We start from the raw sequence: 20,991 nt of genomic DNA on the forward strand, positions 1-20,991 counted from the left end.
AAATTATACTACAGGAATTATATTCTAGAGAATAAATTTTGAGTTAAAATATCATAGTAAATATGCAATTACACTATATTAAATATGTATTAAGCACAGTAGCAAACACACATTTTGGTTGGAGGGGGGGGGGGGGAACAATTGTATGATACAGAATTCTTGAATTTTTTCCTTTTATCTGGATTCTGTCAGGTTCAGCTGTATCGTTTACACATACAGGGAAATAACATGTGAGTAGATGAAATATCATAAAAATGAGATAATATGTACTAATTAAAAAAGAGAGAGAGAGAGTAAAAAAAGAAAGAAAGGAAAACTTATTCAAACCTTATGCTTTTCATCTTCTCTGTATTCCCCAAGAAATTTCATCACTTTATCATATTCAGCTTTTAGCTCTTCATATTCTGCTTGCACACTTGACAAGCACTGGCTAAAAAGAAAGAAACTATCTTCAGGTGTTATAATGATCAAAATCAGATGAGGAAAACATTTTTTATACCACAGAAAATTGATTCTTCTCTTATCTGAATACTAGTAAGTGCAAATTAGTTACCTGAAGACTACAAAGTGCAAATTAGTTACATGAATAGTACTAAGTGCTTATAATGCTTATCAAAAATGCAAAAAGTTAAAGCTGAATGGTCAACCAGTTAAATTACATAAGTGGAAACTACCAAAATCTTCAAAATGAATAACTTTATTTATTAATTTTTATCCAAAGATTAGGCAATGTTAAATTGGAAGTTAAACTGGAATATCTTAACCCACAGGTCTCAAACTGATGGCTCCCAAAGCAATTTCCCATAAATTTATTAACATTATTATAATAAGAATTTGAAGAAAAAGTTTGAGATTTTAACGATTTGGTGTCCAAATTTACATTATTTTCATTACCATTTTTAAAAAAATTAGTACTGCCTCAGTAAATCTACAAATGCAGCTAATTAATTCACATTATGATATAAATCTTATTGAAATTTTGAAAAAACATATTTCATTAACATAAAATACATTTTCATACTTCCCAAAACATATAATAACTTTCAAGTCCAAATTTTTGAAATAAGAATAATAATTTTATTTGAGAGTACATTTATACTTGAACAGTTTTTTCCACAGCTAAAAATCAATAAGGAAAGAACCACGCTGATTGATTACAATATACAGTTCATGAATATAGTTTCTACAATTTTTTTTTTTTTTTTTTTTTGAAAATTACAAACTTTACAAAAATCAAAAAGACATCAGGTGAGTAGCTGAAAGTATTAAGAAATAAAGTTTATAATTATTTACATACAAATATATGTTTCTTTACAGTATGCATCATAGAAAAATTTAATACATAAAAGAGAATAGGTTGCCCTTATTTATTTTTAAATTTTGTCCCACTTGGAAAGTTTTTGTAACGTATCTATTTTTAGTTTAAGTAAGTTACTTATTAGTTAATTCAATTAAGAATTATTTAAAATATCCTTTAATTCAAACAATCTCAGAAATTCATAAAGAAAATAACAAATGAGACACACACTGAAAGTAAACAAATCGAAGCAAGACCTTAGAACATAGTAAAGGATGAGGGTACATCTGCTATGGAGGAGATGGATATGTTATTGTCATCTGGCTCTAATCTTAGAAGGAGATAAAAGCAAGTAATACAATTACTTCTTCCTTAATGTAATTAATTAAACAATTTTATTAATTTTCTTTTAAATTTATTCAACTTGGAGGGGGGAAAGGGCTGGTTAGAGAAAATTTTAGCACTGCTGTTTGCAATGGATGGTTTATAATTTTTTCTTTCTTTCTGCTAATTTGAGAAGAATGATATCATTCTTTGAAATATATCTTACAATTACATTTCTTTTAAATTTTAAAATGCATCTGAAGTTATATATATTTACAGGAATTAGATATCCAGTAATATTTTCACAGATAATTATTCTGGAAATGTGTAGTGGTGTTGACTCAAATGCACTGGAAAAGAAATTTGCATAATAATAAAAAGATGTCACAATTTTTATTGCTAACACTAATGCAGAAACATTTTAATTTTGAGGTATCAATTTTGTTTTTTATTTATATTTGTTGTTTATTTATGACTATTTATAATTATTATTGGTTCAATAAATAAGGTCTTATAATACGCTTGGACAGGCACAGACATAGATGCTTAATACCTTGTTTCAGTGGAACTGCTTTGTGCAGATTTCAATGCATCTTGTAAAATAATGACTTCTTGTTGCAACCTTTGAATTATCTCCTCATCTGCAGATTTTGTTTCTTTGTGAGCATTTTGACATTCTTCAGTTTGTTTTTTCAATACCTCACAGCTATTGAGAAAAACTGTGATTTAAATATAAACAGCAATCCACATCTGATAATATCCTATTTAATATAATCATAGATATAAAAGTACACACAAGCAAAAAAAAAAAAAAAAAAAAAGTTTTCTTGCCAAAGAACTTGTAAAGCTTCCTTTGAGTGCTAATTATACTGATGTATAGAGAAAGATTAAAAAATGCACCTAGCTTTGAACTTACGGATATACAGATTTTTAGAGTTTAGCAGATTTCAAGTCATTAATGAAAATCCCTTAGATTTAAAATAAAAAAAATGAGGCATACAGACATTTATAAAGAAATATACATAGAGAATTAATTTAAAATTTTTTTGTGGAGGAATATCGACTAAATATAATTCTATAAATAAAAGAAATAAAGATAAAATGGATACTTTTTCTTCTTTTTAAAATCTAAAATATTTGCTTGAAAGATATTTGTTTTAACATTACGATATTCTAGCCCCTTTCCCCATCCCACCAAATTACACAAAATCACTACTTCTCATTCAGTTACACAATTTTGTTGTAAATTCACTTTTTCACTATTACTTACATGAAAATCATGAAGTAATTTAGAAATTGTCATTCTTATAGGATAATTATTATTATTATTTTAATTTTGATCACAATAAAAATAAAAAAATTCAACTACAGCAGATCTTACTCAAGTTAAGGAGTTTAAGTTTACTCAAGTTAAGGATGTAAGTTTGGTGGTTTGGGAGAAAATTTGGCAACAGCTAAATAAGATACACTCTACAAAAGATAATCACTTCCATCAATACAGAAGGAGGGAACTTCTTGCTTATGAAATGCCAAAGACATCCACATACCTCAAGTGAATTGCAGTTTTAATGCAGAGTCGTGTAACATTAGTTATTTAATTCAGCTTGTTCCCTTCAATAAAATTTTCATTTTTTAAAAAATCCTTTATGACCAACAGGCAGCTTCCATGACTCGTGTTTTCATTTGCTGGGACATCATTTGCTATGCACTTTTCATTTTTAATTCAAAACTTTAAGGTTTCGTGGTCTTATTAATTTCAAATTTCGCTGCTGACATTTAAATAGTGCTGCGAATCTTTAATGTTCAATCATATTAGTTCATTCTGCAACAACTAAAATATTCAGCTGACAAATGATAAGTTTAAAAACATACAGCTATATGAAATGCCCAGAGCAAAGAAATATACTCACTGAAAAAGCAAAAAGCAAAACTTTTTTTATTACAGATGGATGAATCTACAGATATCCAAAACAATCATGATCTTACTTATGCATAATATACTAGCCATGATAAAGATATGGCAGTCTTTCAAAAATATCTAAGCACATTATCAGCAGTAAAATTTCCAAAGTTTTAAATGATTTTATTGACGACAAAATGACTTGAATGGTAAAACAAGCATGGAATAAAGATGATATGCTGATAGCATGGAATGAAGTGGTGATGCTGTTTATTTTATTATTAATTAATTTACTTTTAACCAATAAAAATTCAGGTTTAGTGACAGGCAGAAATTCAAGTCTAAATTAAGCATATGGGTTTAAAATTGTGAACATTAAGCCAGACAATGACTTATTTTTAACATGATGTTTTAATCATACCTGAAGCCTAGACTTACAAAATGACAGCAAAGCTTAATGAAGTTATATATTGATCTGCTAAAATTATTAACTATATAAAAAGAAATGTTTAAACACGAGACCATTAAAAACACTTCAAAATAACAAAAATTCTGATCACCAAAATCTTATCAACACTTGCAAGTTCATTGACTGACCTGAGTGAAGTTCTCTAGGAGTTATAGTGAAAGCCTTGATGACTTTTGGATACTATTTGGGGTTGTATTATGGACTAGTTAATGGCCTGGTATGAAACAGTGGCGATCTGAGAACTTGTTTGATAAGAGGAAAAATGAAATAGGAGCATAACAAGAGAGAGAAGAAATCATGGTTATCATAAATGGTGATAATGACAAAAATATCTACAAGTTTTATTTTGAGAAATACATAAATTAATTTACTATGAGTTTGTTATGAGAAGTAAATCACTCTGATGACACTTTCCAAAGCATCCAATCTAGAAGCACTGGGCCCTTTTCACAATAATATTAAGCTCTCAAATGACTGTAATGAGCTTTAGCCATAGCACATGCAAAACAACTGATATTTTTATTAGCATGCAGCTGTGATAGCTTATATCAAGAAGTTGTAACTTTTTAACTCTGTAAGAAAGAATAAAGAATCTTCTATTTGAGTTATTCAGTGTGTGACTTCAGAGCACTGGCATGATCAATGAGTAACTGGACAATGCTGATCATGGAAATTGATTACAAGAATACTGCCATGATCAAGATGCAAACCTGAATTATTTACAAGATATGTGACTCAAACACTAGTGGAATTGCTTCTGACTGGGCATCCACATCCTGTTACTTTTAGGATAAGAAATAAATATCCAGGATGACATATCGTGACGATCAATTTTTTTTACGTAAACTTGAAGCTGAATTTAAAACTCCAAGATTCATACAACAATATTTAACACTTGTTGCAAAATTGAATCAATTAATAATTTAAAAAAACTCAAGACAAGCTTAGTAAGACTACAACAGTATACAGTAAAACATTTCATCACATTCAGATTACATTAATCTAGTAGATAGTCTCTATTCACAAAATTCAATTCCACATAAGCTCACTTGAAGATACTACTATTGTTTGAAAAGCATTAAGTTGAACATAATACCCAACACAAAAATTACAAACTGTGATCATTTATGCTGAACATAAAGTGAGTTCTTTAACAAACTGTGATTATTTATGCTGAACATAAAGTCAGTTCCTTTCACGAAGAAAAACATTCACTGCTAAATTATCATTAGACAAGAGATTTAGAATTTTTTTTTAATTCTGTAATTATTTAAAAGTCTAAATTTACATGAAACACAAATGAAATTTCTTTGTTTTTCAATCACAAATCTTTGCTAAATAGTATTTTTTGCCATGACTGGACTTAGGAAAAAAGCAAGAACCAACAGCAATCCCTAATTATCTTAATTATCTCTGTTTGGCTATCACATCAGTTCATCCTATAATTTTTTAATTAATGGATAGAAAAGAGTAAAAAAAGTCTCACTAATAAACTATATGGATCTTATAATTGCAGAATTAAACTGGTTCATTTTAAAACACAAAATATTAGTCAGAATGGTGTTTAATGCTGAGATATATATTTTTTATTTAATAATAGATATATTTATAAATACTTAACAAGTGCATACATTTATACACATTTGGCATGTATATCTGACAATAAGTATTTTCCTTATATATTAATATCTTCCAATAATTTTCCCTGTTCAGCTGATTTATACTGTGAATTAAAATGCATAAATATTTTTCATAATACTTTTTTACTTACACCAATATTATTAAAATCAATTCAGTAATAGAATAATCAATTTTTCTCTAAGTAATAATATTTTTTTTTTTTTTTGCTTATCAGAATGAAATATGTTTATGGAAATCAAGGAAATTAATGACACTGGCCAGAGGATATTGTGAATATGCTACATTCCAGAGACTGATAATTAATTCAAATGCAATTTTTAACTTTTAGCATACCCCACCATATACATTAAATGAACTCTTACTTTTATTACTATACATTATTTCATTTCATAATCAATCTTTACACTAATTTAAGATATAAACTTTGAAAAAGTACTAATGAACAAATCTGTTGACTAGGCCTTTGTCTTACTTTAAAAGAAAAAAAGTATTTACCAAGCAGGAGTCTTACAAGGGTCAACAATGGTAATATGGGATACTAAGGTGGTCTGATTGGTTACTTTAATCTCTAAATGATCTCAGTTATTACGGCCAAAGGGGCATTTTTTTAACATTTTGTGTGTTACTTTTATTTATTAAATATCATGTTTTTCACACTTAAACCATAAAATTTAATTCAACAGCAATATTGAAAAAAAAAAAAAAGAAAAGAAAAGAAAAGAAAAAAAAAAAAAAAAAAAAAGAAAAGAAAGAAAGAAAGAAACCTTGTGCATAAAATATAGGTGCTTCAATATGCTCGCGATGTTAATGTTAATGGAATGTGTTGAAACTGCTGAGTTTGTTAATCAAAAATTTGTTAAAGTTTTACAAAATATAAATAGAGAATAAAACAAATTCCAAATTTGAGATTTCAGATTTCCATATTCAAGTGGAGGACTATGTTATTCAAAATTTTATGTCGCTGGGTACTGTTGTTTCTTCACAATGTGAGAAACATATATACATTTATGCAGAATCTTCATCATTTAATTTCTTTAAATATATATAATGCAGGGCTCTAATATTTGGTGGCAACAACTTGAAAAGTGAAATGCCATTTATAGTGAACCAATGCAAAATGCCAAAATGAAATTAATAGCCCTTCTTAACTAACACTCCTTTGAGCTAAAAAAAAGAGAAAAAAATCATGAACCAGGTTGCTCAATGTGAATAAGTGTTATATTTCCATAAAAAGAAGCTCAGATTAAGATGCACATCTAAAACGCCTGCAAAGCTGCTAATCTACATTTAACCCGTGAAACTGGACTTAACATCCAATATGAGCTACCTGAAGTATCTTAGTAAGTTATCGCCTATTTAATAAAAATATCTCTAAAACTACTCTTATTAAAAATAAGATTTTTAACAACCATAAAACAATTAATTAAAATTCATTTCTTCTCCAGCTTGTGATTCAAACTAAAGATAATGCACTAATAAGCTTGTGTTATTTGCAGCACTGAATTTAATGAAGCGCTAACTAGCCCAAAAATCTACATAATTAGGTAATACAAAAAGACACCTCGAAAGGCTTGTTTCCATTACTGCATACGAACACGTTGCGTCAATTGAAGACACACACTATGGCATCCGTACAAGCGTTTCCACTGCCGCGTATGTGTAGATTTTTTTCATTTTCCACCACTAGGTATCACTGTAATATTTTGTCGCCAAACAACCAGTTCGCGAGTTATGACGAGACGCTGAACATCTGAATTTTTTCCGCTTAAGCAAATATTGTTTGTTTTGGATTTGATATGGATCCTGACATATAACGCAGAAAAGTTTTGTTTACTAAATTCCATGTTATTGGAAATTTTTATTTCTGCTTATGAACTGAGAAAGTAAAGTACGCTAGCAATTTTTAGATAAGTAAGGTTATAATGCATATTTTGAACATCACTAATTGCATAGAAGAAGTAAAGTTTAAAAATTTCTTTGTGTTTCTAGAAGCCTTAAATATAAATGAAATAATATATATATTATTAAAACTAAAATGTACTCTTACTGAGAAAATAAAAAAATAAATAAATAAAATTTAAAAGTTAAACGAATTAAAAAATAGTTGGTACTTTAATTATACAGAGCAACTGTAAAGAAAGGTTCACAATATTTACACAAAATTTGCTATGCTTGTATACCACTGACTTTAAGGTCGTAGCTGGATAATTTATTAGAAATCTCGTTTGTTTTAAAATGCACTACGGGCAGTTATATATTTTATGCATAATACATAAAATATTATTTTTAATTAAAATTTTTTAAATTCATATCTCTTTTTATAGAGGAAGTTATAAAAATAAGCTTTTTCTCTTTATATATACACATTAAATAAAGAAAATGGAAATATTTAATTAATTAATTCCTGCGCTTCTGCTGGAGAGGACTGAATTTAAAAGCAATTATTAAAGTAATTTTTTGTTAAAAAATGTTTAGGGCATTAATATTGTCTCAAGTTAATTAGTAATGAAAGTTTAGAGCCGTAAACAAACAAAAGTCTGAGCACATGTATGTACATTTACATAAAAGTGAAAAGAAAAATATATATATATATGTACAGGATTTCAAAAGAATAAATACTAAAGTTAAATAAAATTTAAATAATTCTCTTGCGCCATTGCTGCAAGGAATGAAATTTTAATTTAACAAACATTCTCTAATCGTAAAAACCAAAATTTAAAGTTAATTAAATTTAAATGAAATTTAATGCAAACAAATGATTAATTATTACTGTGAACTAATCTGCAATATCATTTAAATTCTGAGAGAATATGTAAATCAAGTGCAAATATCAAAATCTATGAATAAAAATTTATTAATCCTAAAAAAATTTATAAAAATGCATAAGTGAGTAATAGGATAAATAAATTTTTGGAATTATACATTCATGGATTTTGCTGATTTACATATACTCTCAGAATTTAAATGATATTGTGGATTAGTTCGCAGCAATAATTAATCATTTATTTGTTCGCATAAAATTTCATTTAAATTTAATTAACTTTAAATTTGCTTTTTACGAATAGAGAATGTTTGTTAAATTCAAATATATATGGTATGCTTTAAATTCGTATTATATAATTTTCAAAATCTGGGGGGGGGGGATTTAAATAAATAAAAGCATAAATAAAACAATATATTTAATGCATATAATAATAGAAATAAATTATAAAACCTGAATATAGATCAAATTGGAACAAAAAGCTAAGAAAGCTGCAGACAGGGTGCAAAAAGCGTATGGGATTCGAACTCACAAACCCAAAAGTTAAACCTTGTTACTGTCAGCTTTACCACTAAGCTAGTATCACACGGGAGTCATATGCATATTTTGGCTTATATACGAGGGTAAGTTGAAAAATAAGTTTTCCCTGTCGACTGTGGTCAGAGTTGTGTATGAAAGTCAAAAATTAGAATGAGACATTAAAGATATGACATACCTTTATTTTTCCACATAGGTACCAAGTACATTGAGACATTTGTCATATCGCTTGATAAGCTTCAAAAAGCCCTCCAGGAAAAAATCAGGGCTTTGCATATGGAAGAAGCGTTGAACGGCTTGTTTTACTTCAGTATTGCTTCCAAAGCGCCTTTCCCCGAGATTTTTCTTCAAAGCCGGAAACAGATGGAAGTCGCTTGGTGCGAGATCAGGACTGTATGGCGGATGGTGTAGGCGCTCCCAACCAAGAGTTGCAATAGGGTTTTGCGTTGCCGTCGCCGAACGTGGTCTGGCATTGTCATCCAACAGCAGAACGCCAGATGTGAGAAGGCCAGGCCACTTTTTCTGAGTCGCCTCTTTCAATTTCGACAGGGTGTCACAGTAGCGCATAGCATTGATGGTTCCAACCTCCAAAAAGTCCAGCAACAAAACTCCTTGGGCGTCCCAGAAAACTGTGAGGAGCACTTTTCCTGCAGAGGGAGTTGTCTTGAACTTCTTTCGGACAGGTGATGACGGATGTTTCCACTTCATAGATGCGGCCTTCAATTCTGGTGTGAAATGGTGGACCCACGTTTCATCCCCCATCGCAATCCGAAACAGAAAGTCATTGCCATCTTCATGGTAACGCACGAGATGTTCCAGGCTGACCCCCATGCGTTGTTCCTTGTGTGTCGAGGTCAATTTTCGGGGCACCCATCGTGCTGACACTTTTCTGTATCGAAGAATGTTGTGGATGATGTTTTGAGCTCGCTCATGTGAGATTCCAAGTTCTTCGGCTACTTCATCGATGGTGATACGCCGGTTCGCTCTAATCATGTCATCCACCTTCCTGACATTTGCATCTGTAGGGGCCGTGCGCGTCCGTCCAGCTCTCGGCATGTCCTCCACTTGCTGACGTCCATCACTGAATGTGCGACACCATCTTCGCACCATTTGCTTCCACATCACACCTGGCCCATAGACTTCCACGAGGCGGTTATGAATTTCTGTTCCTGATACTCCACGTGCCCATTCATAGCGGATAACCATCTCACTTCCTCCTTTGACCACAAATTCAAAACGCACCTTCTCTCCAAACCTACCGAGGCTCAAATGAGAGGCTGGTCTCCGCTTTGCGCAGGCACTGCAACAGTGACATCTGCTTGATTTGCAGCGACCTCTACCCAATGGTGCATTGGTGACTTGCGCGTTTTCCTGCTGTGTGGCCTTTCGCCCATAGCCGTTCAATGCTTCTTCCTTATGCAAGCCGTTCAATGCTTCTTCCTTATGCAAAGCGTGAATTTTTCTTGGAGGACTTTTTGAAGCTTATCAAGCGATATGACAAATGTCTCAACGTACTCGTACGAGAATAATAAAATAAAGGTATGTCATATCTTTAATGTCTCATTCTATTTTTTAACTTTCATACACAACTCTGACCACAGTCGACAGGGAAAACTTATTTTTCAACTTACCCTCGTACATCATCAAGTAAATCAATTCTCAAAACTAAAATTTTTGGTCCTATTTCAGTGTGCTATCGTCTAAAAAACTTGACCAGTTTGTTCTTCAGCTTCTAGTACATTTTTTACAAAAAACATTATCTTTTAAAGTGGTGTTCCGATTGAAGTTAACGGACTGCTAAAAATATATTTCATGTGCTTACAAATATATGTCAGCTGAAAACATATATTTATAAATAAATACAAATTTAACATAATCTTTAATGCAGTGGAATATTTAAAAGAATATCAAATTTAATTTATAATTAACGTTTTCAGTTTTTACCTGTTTCAAAAGAAAAAAATAACAAATCTTTTAATATCTGATTTGCTATAGCAGTTTGATATAGTCAGGCAATTATTTTCATTAAAAGTAAATGAGTATGCAGAACTAGGAAATAATTGTCAGGACAAATTTTGCTATTTATGGACTTGGAATTATAATTTTTGCCGCTGATTTTCTTGAACCGAATTTCGTGAACGTCTGATTTTATCTGCGAACAAGTACTGTAGTTGCAGTTATCTTATTTTTTTTAAATCTTTTTTTTAACTAAATTCAGCTGATTGCTGACTTTTTCAGCATGCAGATTTCTCGCTATAATGTTAATTCAGAAATAAGTATTTTTTAGCAAAACATTCTTTCCCTAAGCGAGCGTTCATTGCTACTTCTGCCGCCATTAATTTTTGGTAACTGCACCTGATTTGCTCCTTTTTTACCACGTGACCCCAATGTATCTGCAGACATAGGGATACGGATTGCAGATGTCAATCAAAGTGAATTCGATCACTAATTGGAGAAACGCATACGCAGCAGTGGAAACGGGCCTTAAGCCTGCACTTACATTTAAAACACTAATTTCACTTATTATTAGAAAAGATCTCAAATTTATTGAAAAGAACAGCTCATAAGCAACCATGCTAGCATACTGCAAATTTCAGCCATGAGTCAGCAAATCTGCCCGTAATTCCATAGCAGCATGAGGGTTTTTTTTTTTTTTTTTTTTTTTTTAATAGGACCAGGGGTTTTTTATTTGCAAGTAATATAAAACTGAATAAATTTTTGGTCTGAGTAAATTGTTGTATGAGTGGCTACCAGACTCATCCACAGGTGGTGGACAGCTGGACGTCCTGTATTATCCGAGAGGATAGCTTTGAATAATAAATAAGAAGCTGTGATATTCTCTCCCATAACCCTGATGTTATGCGACCCGTGCCTAAGGTGAATGACACTGCAGTTATAGTGTATTAACAGAGCCTCTAGAATGCCTTATCCAGCAAAGGCAATGCTGGTCGGACCTTTTTATCCTATACTTTCTTTTCTAGTTTATACATGGCTGAAAATGACAATATAGCTAGAATTCTGCTTTTGCAGGCAAAACCTCTGAGGTAGACCTTTCTTCTCAAAACAAGGAAACCCAGAGGAAATCAACTGAAGGAACAGAAATGAATCCTTCAGCAAGTGAGGTAGAAATGACCTGTGCTCAAATTACTCAATCAACATCAGGAGAAGGGCAGGAAGCTATTTAAAAACATGACTGACTCTTTAGATAAAATCAAAATGAGAATGTGAGGAGGGGGAGAAATTGGCTGTACTCATTGAGGGACATACTGGAAAATGCTTATCGGAGGAACAGGCTACTGAACTTCTGATAATGTTGACTACTTTAGATATTCTCTCTATACTAAGGAGTTTCATGCAAGCTCTATTAAAGAGCTGTTAGACACAAACAACATAAACAAAGTAGGCAACCCAAAGCTAGGAAACATTGGTTTTGGTGCATTTGGCACAAAATGCTATTTAGCAAGAGGTTCCCAATACCTGACAAACTCAATATAAAGAAGAAGAAATTATTGTAGCAGTAGCCAAGAAAAGACATACATTATGCAATTTAAAGCTTTACTATTAATAAGTTAAATAAATGTCAAATAATTTCAGTTACAGATAGAAATATGAATTCAAGGAACAGATGTTTTTCTTCAGTGACCTTGGCATGGCCTCTTAGTAAAAGTTATGTCTTTAAATTCTTTTTCAGAAGACAAAGATTGACTTGAAACATTCAACACAATCATTCACTTTTTTAACTACTTGTCTTTTTTCCTCAACTGACAACAGGTATTCACTTCTAGGATTCTTATATATACTTTAATGGCAAAAAAAGAAAAAGAAATAAACAGTCTTTCAAGGACAAAGCCCCTTTGGACTAAAAAAATCTGAAAGGTTTCAGATTTGAAATTACGTCCAAGGGGGCATTTTTTTAACATTTTGTGTGTTACCATTATTTATTAAATATCATTTTCTTTGCACTTAAGCCTTAAAATTCAGTTCAAGAGCAATATCGCAAAATAATTTAAAATTGAGCTTATCTTTAGAATTTTCGATACAGAGTCTCATGCGCTGGAGATAAAAATGTTTTTTCTGTAGAATGTTGCCATTGCACGCTTTGAAATCCTTGAGTTTGTTAACCAAAAATTCGTTACAGATTTACAAAATATGAAATCGATAATAAAACAAATTCCAAATTTGGGCTTCCAGATGCCCATATTTGCAGTAGTAATGCGTCATTCAAAATTTGATGGCTCTATGTACCATTGTTTTATCACAATGCAAGAAATATACATACATTTATGCAGATTTTTCATTATTTAATTTCTTCAAATATAATGCAGGACTTTAACATCTGGTGGCAACAGTTTGAAAAGTGAAACGGACATTTATAGTGAACCAACGCAAAATGAAAACAATAGTCCTTCAGGGACAAAACTCCTTTAGACTTTAAAAAAAAAAAAAAAAAAAAAACTGCTTTGGCTTGATAATAAATTATATACATTCGCAGAAAAACATATTTTATACAGTACCATTTATTTGCATTTCAGAAACAGACTAACCAAACTGGATTTCATAATGACAAGTATTGCCCTCTGCTCACACCATGAAAATAAAATCAGTTTGATTAGTTATGTCATGAAATATTATTTCAATTATGTAAATATAATTTTGGATACACACATAGAATTTTGTTAGCAAGTTTGATTACAATGCAAAGTGACCACAAAGATCTCTTACAGAGGACAAAACTTTCAGACTTATATTTTTACTACTAACTCTAATCACACATTAATACTGTATTTTTTTATTATTATTTAACTAAACATATTTCCACCAACAGATAAAAAGGAACTGTTTTATGAAATATTTTAATGCATCCTAAAAATATCATGAAAATTTACTATTGAATATATTACTATAAGCTTTATTAGGACCCAGTGCAAAACACAACAAATTAATTACAGTTCACATATTCCTCACCATCTTTTACACTCCTTATTGTCAGAAGAGGATCCCCTTGTAGGTTTTGGTTTATCTGCAGAATCTCCTGTTTCTTCGTTTGTGGAATTAATCTATAAAACAAATAAAACAATTGTCAACAATTTCTAAACATATTAGAATCACAGTACAAATAAGTCAGAAATCTTTTTTTTTTAAATAAATATAAACAAACAATGAAATATGGTACAATTCCATACACAATCTCTAGATACATTTTCTTGCAAGCAAAATGATTTAAAATAACACACCAAATAATAATTATTTGGGAGGTTAAGGAAACAAGAATCAGCATAATATTCATAAATTTCCAGCACTAGTTAGTTTCAAAGGTTTAAATACAGAACCTTCATTTGAAAAAGTAGCTAACGCTACAAATTTATGAATATTGTGCTGATTCTTGTGGCCATAATTCCTTCAATAAATTTATAAAATCAATATAACTAAGTACTACTCTATCACACAAATTATTTCTTGCAAATAACGTAAAAATACATAAATATATTACAACAGGGAAATGGCTTTCTTAACAGGGAATTTTAAAAAAAAATCATATTAATTTTTTTACAGACACTAATGTTTTACAGATCTTGTACAAATTTTCATGCATTTACTTAGAACAAAACACACCTAAGATATTCTGCAAAAATGTAAAAATAGTCTCAAGAAAAAAGAACTTAGTCAACAAGAAAAACAAATGAAAACATTTGACCTCGTTGACATATTACAACTGCCTGATACAGCTATGAATGTAATAAATATTTTCTTCATAACTTTGTGGAAGTATTAAGCCCAAGAACAAATATCAGATAGCTGTATTCTGCTACAGCAGTGGCTGCCAACCTTTTTTGTTCCATGCACCTTTTTTAACCACTGGTTGACGATAATCCCTCCCTCCATTACAAAACTAAAAAAATTGATATACATTTATTTTAGTTTAGATTATTTTTAATCTGTTTCATAAATTAAATAAGAAAAATTACAGAAAATGTTAATAAATACCAAAACTTGAATAAAAGTAGTTCTTATATTCATAAAATAAAACTGAATACTTGACAGGTTCATTGCCCCCTGATTGAGAACAAACACCTGTGAACCAACCTCCTTATGAAGTTTCACCCCATAATGTGAATAATCCAAGCTGAAAATGAAAAATCTGAAATTATTAAAGTAATTTCAACAATCTGAAAATGTTGAAATTACTTTAATAATAAGTAATTTAAAAAATTATCTTTATAAATAATAATTTATAAAGACCACTAATATAGTACATAAATGAAAAGTTTTTTTTTTTTTTTTTTTTTTTTAAATTTGTAGACATGCAGTATCTTACATAAATCTTACATTAAATACTTAATTATTATAAATAAATTCTGGCCTCAAGAGTGGTATATAAAGACTAAATTTTTAGTGATATTGATTTATTGATTTATAGTTGAAATTAAAATTATATTTTGAAAAACTGAAGGCTGAATGAAACTGGAAATTGGTACTAATCAAAAGATCATAAAACATCTCAGAATTTAAATGGCCAGCAACAACTGTTTAAAATCAACGCACTTTTCAACAGGAAAGGACATACGGCAATGTAAAACTTAAAATTAGGCAGAAAAGTAACACTATTCTGACATAGATTTTAAATAAAATTCTGACAAATTCAAAGGTCCCTCTTCCTTTCCTTCTATATAGGTACCTCTTCTTCAGAAGCAAAAATGTATAATTCTGCAGAATATATATATTTTTTTTCCTCTTGAATAATAGAGACCTATGTTTGATTTCCCTTGAAATTGAAAGAATTTTATTTAAAATCTATACCAGTTTGTTCTGCCCAATTTTAAGCAATGTATTTTTTCTTTGGAATGCAACTAGTCTCTCTTACATCGTGGCTACAAAACTTTAATCAGTACGCTTTTATATGCTGGATATTTGTTAAGAGAATAATTTTTTTGCTTCTTTTTTTAAAAGAAAAAATATATATTTATTTAATTCAAAGACAAAAAGGTTAATAACCTAATGACTACTTAGGACACAAGTCTGTATTTTCTTTTGTGCAAACAATAATCTAAAATCAGTTTTGATTAACAATAAAAAGCATCATCTTTAACTAACAATGTTAAATTCCACTAATGTCTCCCATAGATAAGATCTTGCATTCCAAAACATTCAATACTGCATCACAGACAGGCTAAAATATAAGATTATACCATCACTGCTAGATAGAGCTAACATTTGACTGACTATACTTTTCAACATTTGAGTGATCTATACCATGGGTTGGCAAACTATTGCCCACAGCTTAATATTGTTTTTATATGCAAAAAAATTTTAAGTAAATTAAATTGCATGCTCTAACACAACTGCCAACAATCAAGTTAAGAAGTTGCGAATAATGGAGACATGCAGCATTGCTGGCATCGCACATTCGCATTTTGTTGTCTGCTGCTGCTATAGATCACGTTGCCAGTTCTCTCAGTTTTGTCTTAGCAGTACATATCATGTCTATCAGGGCTTACTAATTATAAATGCTTTGTGATATTCTGTTCTTTCCATTTTAATTTATTTGCTGCCCAGTATTGCCATGCCACTCTTAAAACTAGATTAGAAAACAAAAGTGGACTTCAAATATCATGCTTTTAAAGCAGAATGGAGTGTAAATTGTATTGTCACACAATTAAATAAAAAAATATTATGTTTATTACATGATGATATAATAGCTGTACATTATACATCATCACTACCAAAATAAGGACATGAAACAAAACTCAAAATTCATGAAAAGTGAACACTAAAACTGGAAAGTTTAAAATGACGTATGTCACACATACAGGTATGACAGCACAGTTTTCTTGCAAAAATAAAAAGATGATACTGAAGCAATAACTTTTCAGTTTGTGAACAACTCATTTATTAGCTGAGAGTGAAGCCATTCACTGAAGAGAAATTGCTTAAATCATATTTTCTTAATTGCTGAAGAAATGTTACCAGAAATAATGGAATTGGTTCAACCTGTCAGTCATTTGATGAGAACAACTGTTGGATGAGTTGAGAACATCAGGACAACTTAAAAATTTCAAATAGTTTTTGTTGGCTGTTGATAAATCAACAGTCATTACTGATACTACCCAACTGCTGCTGTTTACGGGGTTCGTAGCCAAAATAAATAATAAGCACCACATTTTAAGAAAAAAAATATAACCACCTGTTTAATTACATACGTAGGGGAGTCAACTGAAAACCATAAAAGTAGAAATAAAAATCCGCATATAACGCCAGTGAGCTGTAAGTTGGCATGCCTGTTTGTGATAGTATGCCGGATGTCTCCTAGGTGGCAGCAGCCGGCAGATGCACAAACACCGGCGCAACAACAGTTCCAAAATGGCAGCCCTACTAGCCACATGCACGAGGAGCAGCGTTCTGTGATTCGGTTTCTGCAAAGTGAAGGTGTGAAACCGATTGACATTTTTAGGCAAATGAAGGTTCAGTATGGAGATGCGTGTTTGTCACAGCCACAAATTTATGAATGGTGCCAGAAATTTGCAAATTTACGTCCGTGGCCGTTACGTTGAAACGTTGAAATTTACGTCCGTGGCCGATGCTCCATGCCCCGGCCAGGCTCGGCACTTAGTGACTCCAAAGACCATTTCACCCGTTGGAGCCATCATTTTGGAAAACTGCCGTGTGACAATAACCGAAATTGCAGCATGTGCACACGAGTCATGGATCGGCACATCATATTGTGCATGATGTTCTTCAGTTTCATAAGGTGAATGAATTGTGCAAGAATTGTGCCCTGACAACTGACGCCTGAACTGAAACAGCGACGTGTCGATGCGTGCGAAGACCTTTTGTGGCATGCTGAACGTGACGGTAATGCCTTCCTGTCACGAATCGTCACTGTTGATGAAACATGGGTGCATTACCATCAGCCTGAAACAAAGCGAGCGAGCAAGGAGTGGCACCACTCCTCATCACCGAAACCCAAAAAGTTTCGGGCACAGCCGTCTGAAGGTTATGCTGACCCTCTTTTGGGACGAAAAGGGCATCATCTTAGAACACTACACGCCCCGAGGAACCTCTGTGACGAGTGCTACGTACTCGGACCTCCTAAAAAATCATCTCCGGCCTGCCATCAAAACGAATCGATGTGGATTGCTGTCAGCCGGTGTGCTGCTGCAACACGACAATGCACGGCCCCATATGGCGCGTGCAACAGTTGCGACCATCACAGACCTGAAATTTGAATGCCTCCCATATCCCCCTTACTCGCCAGACCTCGCACCGAGCGATTTCCATCTGTTTGGTTCGCTCAAAGAAGCAATGGGCGGCAGGAAGTTCCACTCCGATGAAGAGGTATGCAACGCGGTGCACGAGTGGTTGCGCCGTCGCCCAATAGACTTTTTTTCTGCAGGTATTCAGACTCTTCCTAAGCGCTGGCGGACTTGCAGTGAACGAGGAGGGGACTATGTTGAAAAGTGATTTACTTCTGCACCATGTGTGACCAATAAATAATATTTAAAAAATAATTATGGTTTTCATTTGACTCCCCCTCGTATATACACAACTGCATAACCTTAAAATAAAAATGAGATTTAGCTGTAATTTAAAATCAGAGAAATTCAGTATTTAAAAAGAAAATCAGCATTACTCAACCATGGGAAATAATTACAATTATTTTTTAATTGTAATTGTTTTCTATGGTTTACAGTTACATTTATAGAAGACAATAACAGTTCAATTTACAGAACTAGTTTACAATGACAGGGGGAAGAACCTTACGCAAAACTAAACTATATTACAAGATTCAATGATGAAATATCAGTTTAAGGAAAATAAATAATAAACTATATTTATTATATTCATACAAAGTACTTTATAACATAAAAAAGAAACAAGAAAAAAGATTTATGCTTATCAATTAAATTTTAATTTAGTGATTTATGCTTATTAATTAGTAATATCACTTTTATTTTTGATTTTTCTTTCCTTTAATGTTTGAATCTAAATCTCTTAAGAGAGTTTGCTTTTCACAAATAGTTTTTAACATTTCATTAGATTTATTTAAAAGATTAAAGTCTTTTGTAACTTCAGCCTTTTCCGCAAGTTCATTTGCTTTATTTCCAAGCACTTTAACATCTCTTTCTAGGAGAGTTTTCTTTCTTTTAAGATAAATCAATTCATCTGTTGATTCTGCTGTTTTTCTTTTTTTATTTAAAATAATTTCTTTTTTTTCTTTTTTTCTTTTTTTTTTTTTTTTTCCCCTGCTCTTCCAAATATAACTGATACTGTAAATGAGCTGATGAAGCTGCCACTCTTATCTCTTTAGTAATTGACACATTGTGTATTCCACCAGCATGTTCCACATAATCACAAACTATGTGCTGGGCAATGTATGAATTTACCCCTCCCCGAATGTTGCTCTTGATTAAAAAAAAAAAAAAAAAAAAAAAAAAAAAACACTATGATCTGTAGCCCAATTATCACCATAAACATATAGATTGTAAAAATATATTTATAAACAAAAAAAAATATAGCCCAATGAAACTGAATATTCTGCTTAGCAAGCACAGTAAAACTATTAATAATAAAAAAATAATAACCAGTCAATAATAAGAATATTCTGAATGGCTCAAACAAAGCGAACTGTAACGGTCTGAATATCCGAGATTTTTCATAGAAAGGGGGGAGAGGATCCAGAACCTTATGACCCCTGTCTTCCATACTGTAGAATGCAAGGCAAAAAAAATTGAAAATGTAAGCCCAAAATTTCCAACTTTGAAGATACGCATGAAATGCAGAAATAATAGGAAGGAGGGAATATAGTAAATGAACAGTGTGACAAAAGCCTTTTAAAAGCAGGAAAAAGAAAATTAAAATTAAATAAATAAATCAACGGTTCATGGGAGATTTAAATTTCTCATTTTCACACAAGAATTAGTAATAATTAAATAGAAAAATGTTTACTTACGATTCATGTGACACTTTAAAGCAGACTCTCCCATACTTGCTACGTTGATTTCAGTTTTACACCAGGAACACATGGCCTTGCGATTATTTTTGCTTTGTTTAAGCCATTCCGAATATTCTTCCTTAGGAACCCAATCTGTGTTAAAAACACACTTACCCATTTTCAAAGTTTAGCTATACTTCAGCATTTACTGCAAATATATTATAAATATTCATACATATGCTTATAAGCATAACGATGGTAAAAAATTCGAATATGAACTGACCACATGGGATTTGGAACGTCTATAGTCTGTGGGTGGGAGGAAAAGTAAGTGAAATATACCGGAATTTTCCACCCCTTGCACAACTCTTTGATCAATAGAACGACGTACACCTGTCTCTACTCGCGCAAATCAAAGGTTAAAGGTTACGTTAATGTGAAGAAAGCTATTTGCGGAAGTATGATTCACAATCTGAAGCTCCAGATAATAAAGAAAAAGTTGTTTATTTAATTGAAACTTTGATGCGGGTGAAAAAAGCACTAAAAAAAGTAAGTGCTTTAGAGAAAAGCACCTATTAGGTTAAGCAGAAAAAATAAGCACCTATAAAGGCTTTTATAATTTATTTTCAAATATAAGGACTTATAAGCACTTGTTAGGACCGTTACGAACCCTTTGTTTATTTGAGGTGACTGAAGAATTGGTATCTATGAATAGTCTACATGGAGAAAGTAAAGGCAAAGATAATTTCAAAGAAATTCACAAAATGCTAACACAGTAAAATCTGCAATGGAATTAGTTAAAATGTTTCATAACTGGTGTGGTAAAAATATATGAGGACCATGGAAATGATTAGTTGGACACATTTTCAAGGCTTGTGAAGAAATTAAATTCTCAAAACCTCTGATAATTTACCAGTAGGCTTTTTGCAGGAAACACCTCAAACGATCAGCAATGGAAAGTTTATGCAAATTAATTTCAGATTTCTGACGTCAGAGAATAACAGAAATTTTTATTAAATAAGAAAAACTGCTCACAACTGCTACTACCGAACAATGAACGAGAAACTGACTTAATTCATTATGTTACTAATGTAAACAAATGGCGGTGTTTATATTTATTTACATTAGTAAC

General features: G+C 31.5%; 1 protein-coding gene across 3 annotated transcripts in view; it reads right to left on the reverse strand.

The window, feature by feature from the left end:
* LOC118191324 (uncharacterized) overlaps positions 1 to 20,991 on the reverse strand; it is a 90,250-nt gene that overhangs the window by 47,857 nt on the left and 21,402 nt on the right. For all 3 annotated transcript variants that reach the window (XM_085821724.1, XM_085821722.1, XM_085821723.1), the window contains exons 4-6: positions 13,895 to 13,986; positions 2,175 to 2,327; positions 328 to 430 (exon numbers count right to left, since the gene is read on the reverse strand). In XM_085821724.1, coding sequence (XP_085677850.1) covers positions 328 to 430; positions 2,175 to 2,327; positions 13,895 to 13,986 — 348 coding nt within the window. The remainder of the gene's footprint in view (positions 1 to 327; positions 431 to 2,174; positions 2,328 to 13,894; positions 13,987 to 20,991) is intronic.

This window comes from Stegodyphus dumicola, chromosome 8 (genome assembly GCF_044657685.1).
Source record: "Stegodyphus dumicola isolate Sdum_Otavi_A_Nest chromosome 8, ASM4465768v1".
NCBI lineage: Eukaryota > Metazoa > Arthropoda > Arachnida > Araneae > Eresidae > Stegodyphus > Stegodyphus dumicola.